The sequence below is a fragment of the Nelumbo lutea genome, chromosome 5 (assembly GCF_056320005.1).
Source record: "Nelumbo lutea isolate HS-2025 chromosome 5, American lotus-T2T, whole genome shotgun sequence".
In the NCBI taxonomy this organism is placed as follows: domain Eukaryota; kingdom Viridiplantae; phylum Streptophyta; class Magnoliopsida; order Proteales; family Nelumbonaceae; genus Nelumbo; species Nelumbo lutea.
Genome location: NC_142688.1, coordinates 27,549,766 through 27,555,148, shown reverse-complemented (window position 1 = coordinate 27,555,148; position 5,383 = coordinate 27,549,766). Strand labels below are relative to the sequence as shown.

The following is a 5,383-nucleotide window of genomic DNA, read 5'->3' as shown; positions in this document are numbered from 1 at the left end:
CTGTTCATTTAAAGAAGATTTTGGTGATTATAAAGGTTGGAGTTAACGCCACAACCTGACTGACAATCTGGAGAGAATAATTTGTTAATTTTTTTTTTTAAGTCGAATAATCCTAATTCCTAAGCCATTTCACCATTCAGGCACTGTACATCTGGCTGGCCAATCTCTGTAGATGACCTCTTGTAAGCTGGACGGATTGGTGATTGAATTAATTCATGAGTTATTATTGCTCTCCATGATGTATCTTGTCCTCATGGTTTTCAATGCTGCAATTGGTTCAGAGTCTCAGACAGTTTTGATTACTCCAGAGTCCAGAGTCCAGACAGACAGAAATATTCACGTTATGACTGCCCATTGGGCCTTCGTGACTGCCCCACTCGGAAATTGAATGGGCCAAAGACAACGAAATTACCCAGCCCAGCCTGCCTTCCACTTTCTCCGCGTAGATGTCTCCTCAAAAACTCCCTACACATCTACAAGTTGCAAGAAACAGACCAAGAGTCTTCTGGGAGGGTAGACAGGTTCGTGGTTCTTACAGTTTGTAGTGATTAAAAAACAGACTCGGTCTAGTTATTATTCATCTTGTCTTTTTCTTTTTTTTTTTGGTAAACTACTTTTCCATCCTGTCAGGATGAAGAAATTGTCCACAAAATTCTCCGATTTACTGGGATCTCGGAAATGCAGCCTGGACGAATTCTCTCCGATTTACATACACCAAGTACGACAGCAAAAACAATCGTTGGTTGTTTGTTATAGTTTTTTTCATCAGTTTCTTTTTTTTCCTTCTGCTGCTTCTTTGAGTCGAAAATGGCTTTAGGGAAGGCACGCTCCAGTAAGCGGTCGTCATCGTTGACATCTTACGTATCGACAATCACCGTAGTCATCTTCGTCGCTTCCTGTGTGATTGGTCTGTGGATGCTAACATCCTCAACCCTTATTCCCCGGCAAAGCACACGAACTTCTAACGACATTTCTTCCGCCGATTCTCACTTGGCCAAAATCGACCAACGTAAGGACGCTCCAGCCTTCGGAGACGCTCAGCGTGACCTCCCTGACAACGCACTCAAGGGCGACGATGTCAGCAAGGCTGCCGACGAGCCCAAGCAGACGGTTGAGACAACTAATATCGATGCCGTCTCTCAGGACGATAGCCAGTCTTTGTCGCTATTATTGCCAGAGAACCGTTCAGACCCTGTTGTAGAGAGCCACGCGGAAGGAGAAACTGAACAAGAAAACATTGTGGTCAATAAGAACGACGAGGTTGCTACAACTACTGCCAACGAAGAAAAAGATCAGGAGGACGAGACTCAACAAAGAACAGAGGAATCTGCTGGTGCCGAAGAGCAAGGTAAAGAGGAAATTGATCAGGCCACAAAGGAAAGCAATCAAAATCAAGAGAACCAGCAACAACTCCAAGAAACTACAGGGGACCGAGAAATCTCCAATCAAGCTAGCACAGAAACCGAAGAAACCCGACAACCAAGAGAAGAGACAGAAGGTAACAAAAACCAAGATCAAACTCAACAAATGACAGAAGAAGCCAAAAAAGAGACAAGTCAACAGGAGTTAGAGATCGAAAGCCACGAAAACACAGAGCAGTCACAGCAGCAGACATTCGAGGGGGATCATCAACAAGCCCAACAAGAGATTGTAGAGAGCAAAACCTCAGAAGTTAACAGTATTCCACAAGCTGCAATTCAAGAGGCCATTAACGATGAAACCCAACAACAAGAGCAGCAGGAACCCGAACAGCAAACCCAAACAACCGACAATCAACAATCCCAAGAAATTAGAGAAGAAGAGAATAAACTAGACGAGAATGAAGAATCACAACAAAGCGAAAGCATGGCATCTCAGAATAAAGAAACTCGGCAACAGAGCGAGGAGAAAGGCAGCGGTTCCAACCAGAAAACTCAGAATGAGACGACGACGGAGGTGAAAGGGGAGACGTTTCCGGTTGGGGCTCACTCGGAGATCCCAAAGGAGTCCAAAGAATCAAAAAAAACCTGGTCTACTCAGGCGGATCAGTCGGAGAACGAGAAGGAGAGAAGGAAGGGAGAGTCCAACAGCATGGACGGGAGCATATATGGATACACATGGGAACTCTGTAACGTTACGGCAGGTCCAGACTACATACCTTGTTTGGACAACGAGAAGGCGCTCAGGCAACTTCGTACTACCAAACACTACGAGCATCGAGAGAGGCATTGTCCCGATGAGAGTCCCTCTTGCCTGGTCCCACTTCCTGAGGGATACAGGAGATCCATCGAGTGGCCTAAAAGCAGAGATAAGGTATGTCAAAGGATCTCAACCGTTCGATTGTCAGATTTGAACTCTTCATTGTGACCAACTTGCGTGAGTGTCCAGATATGGTATCATAACGTTCCGCATACAAAACTGGCAGAGGTGAAGGGGCATCAAAATTGGGTGAAGGTGACCGGAGAGTTTCTTACTTTTCCGGGCGGTGGCACCCAATTCATCCACGGCGCACTGCACTACATTGATTTCATCCAACAGGTAGTTAGTTCATATTATTTCGGACTTTTCATTTTTTATGCTCTCTCTCTCTCTCTCTCTCTCTCTCTCTCTGAGTTCTGAGTTTCAGACTAAAACCCCATCTTTGTAATTTGCCGGCAGTCTGTGCCCAACATCGCATGGGGGAAGCGCACACGAGTGATACTAGACGTTGGCTGCGGGGTTGCCAGCTTTGGTGGTTATCTATTCGAGAGAGATGTTCTTACCATGTCGTTTGCACCAAAAGATGAACACGAGGCCCAAGTTCAGTTTGCTCTTGAACGGGGAATACCAGCAATATCTGCCGTGATGGGAACTCAGCGGCTGCCATTTCCAAGCAGGGTCTTTGATCTTGTTCACTGCGCACGTTGCAGAGTCCCATGGCACGTAGAAGGTCTAATTCATTTCTGCATTCCACCCCCTTTGATGCTCCTCTGTTGCTAATTACAATGCTTACCTTGTTCATGGTTATCAAGAATTTGGAGCTTCCTGTAGGTGGTGCTCTTCTTTTGGAACTGAACCGTGTTCTGCGTCCTGGGGGTTACTTTGTCTGGTCAGCTACTCCTGTGTACCAGAAACTGCCGGAAGATGTGGAGATTTGGAAGGGTAGGATCATGAGATTCTGATCTTAATTTCCATTCAAAATAGAGCTTTTGTTTATGTGAGTCGGAGTTTCACTTTCGTGTACTTCTGTTATGCATGCACGCATGGCAGCAATGTCAGCACTTACAGTATCCATGTGTTGGGATCTTTTCACCATCAAGAATGATAAATTGAATTCTATTGGTGCGGCCATTTACCGAAAACCCACTTCCAATGAATGCTACAACAACAGAAAGCAAAACAGTCCTCCCATGTGTAAGGATGAAGATGATCCAAATGCAGCTTGGTAGGTCTTCTCAAAATACACACCAAACTCTTCTTGTTTTCTTTTGTTGCAGAAAATTCGATTGTTATGCATTAATTAGTTCATCTCATCTTGTTGGACAACCAACAATAAATGCATCTATCTGTTCTCTAGGTATGTACCTCTGCAATCGTGCATGCACAGAGTTCCGGTTGACGGGACTGAGAGGGGGTCTCAATGGCCTGAGGAGTGGCCGAAAAGATTGGAGACCCCTCCCTATTGGCTAAACAGATCTCAGATAGGAGTCTATGGAAAGCCAGCCCCCGATGATTTTTCTGCAGATTATGAGCATTGGAAAAGAGTGGTGACTAAGTCCTATCTCACCGGACTGGGCATCAGTTGGTCGAACGTCAGAAATGTGATGGACATGAGAGCTGTTTATGGCGGGTAATTAAGAAAATCTTCTGTTTTTCTTTGTTTTTCATGAACACACTATAACACTTTCAGTCTATCACTGCACTTGAAACTGAGTAAAAAGAAGCTTTTTTTTTTTTTTTCTCTCTCTCTCTCTCTCTTTTGCTTATAGATTTGCAGCGGCACTGAGGGACCTACAAGTGTGGGTCCTGAATGTGGTGAACATAGATTCCCCAGATACACTTCCCATCATCTACGAGCGTGGTCTTTTTGGGATATATCATGACTGGTGTGAATCTTTCAGCACTTATCCCAGAAGTTATGATCTGTTGCATGCTGACCACTTATTCTCCAAGCTCAAGAAGAGGTAGGATGCATCCACTTACTGTGCCTTTCAACTCAATTTTTGGGTTGGGATCTCTTCTCTTTTTTTTTTTTCTTCTCATGTCATCTCTGATGATTATATTTGTATGATTTGAACTTTACAGGTGCAAGCTTGCGCCTGTAATAGCAGAGATCGATAGAATAGTTAAACCAGGAGGAAAACTGATTATCCGTGATGATTCCACCACTATGCGTGAAATTGAAAACATTTTGAAATCTCTGCACTGGGAAATTCACTTGACCTTTTCCAAAAACAAAGAAGGAATCCTTAGTGCACAGAAATCCGATTGGCGACCAGCAACATACGCAGCTTCTTTCTGATTTAAGAGAAATTGATTAGAGTTCCAAGCTTTGATATGTAGAGTTTTTTTATTTTATTTTTTTCACCAATATTTCCCAACGAAAGACTGGTGAAATTTGTGCTGCTCTTCTGTTAGGATGATAAGCCTTTAAAGCTAATTTCCACTAAAACAAAGTTAATTCATTGAATACGATTAGGTAAATATATCAGCTTTTTTATTTATCAGATTCCCTGCAAATCTGTGCAAGAGTAATGTGAAAGAAATGCTTCAGTTGTAATTGCAAAGCCTTCATATTAAGTGTTAAACCTTTCAAATGTGTTTAGGTGAAGGTTCTGATCCATCCTCTACATGGCGTAGATTAGGCACGAACTGTCAACAGTCACTATTCTAGTGCTAAAGCACACATCGATGAATGACTGTGTCAATTGCTAACAGAGTGTTAATTTGAGGATAGAGTCGAAAGTGAAGGACCCAAAAAAAAAAGTGCAGTCTGATTGGTGAACATGTGCTGCATGCTGGCAGGCCACTAAGATGAATAAAACCAAAGAAACATTTTGCAAGGAAGAAGGTGAAAAGTGCAGAGGCTTTAGATGAAATGAAATATCGTTTAAACGCAAAAACGATTCTCTACGGTCTGCGCTACTTTTCTTTATCACTTCATTCAAAACTCTTACTATTACTGTAAGGGATACCAAGGATTGTTTTGAGGAAATTGCTTCAAACACGACATTGAGATAGCTCAGTTGGTTGGTCAGACAGCAGATAGAAGATAAAGATAATTAAAGCAAGGATTGGAAAATGGTTAGAACGTTTACATTATCCAAAGACAAGAGTGGAAAATTCGGTGGGTCCACATCAAGCACAAAAACAGAGGAGAGTTGTGAAACAAGAAGTTCCAAGTGCAGGTTATATGGAGAACAAA

The 5,383-nt window shown here is 43.0% G+C and overlaps 1 protein-coding gene across 1 annotated transcript; it reads left to right on the top strand.

Moving 5' to 3' along the window:
• Positions 1-490: 490 nt before the first annotated feature.
• Positions 491-4,682, top strand: LOC148851246 (putative methyltransferase PMT24). The gene is made up of 8 exons (XM_088947045.1): positions 491-2,292; positions 2,368-2,517; positions 2,638-2,908; positions 3,010-3,120; positions 3,229-3,403; positions 3,536-3,808; positions 3,948-4,142; positions 4,264-4,682. The coding sequence occupies exons 1-8, from the start codon at positions 808-810 to the stop codon at positions 4,478-4,480; spliced, it is 2,877 nt and encodes a 958-aa protein (XP_088803171.1). The 5' UTR covers positions 491-807; the 3' UTR covers positions 4,481-4,682.
• The last annotated feature ends 701 nt before the right edge of the window (positions 4,683-5,383 follow it).

Bases quoted from the DNA above. Each gene is read 5' to 3' on its own strand.
- LOC148851246 (XM_088947045.1), top strand. From the start codon at position 808: ATGGCTTTAGGGAAGGCACGCTCCAGTAAGCGGTCGTCATCGTTGACA. The intron at 2,909-3,009 runs GTCTAATTCATT...AGCTTCCTGTAG, and splicing joins AGTCCCATGGCACGTAGAAG to GTGGTGCTCTTCTTTTGGAA. The intron at 3,809-3,947 runs GTAATTAAGAAA...TTTTGCTTATAG, and splicing joins ATGAGAGCTGTTTATGGCGG to ATTTGCAGCGGCACTGAGGG.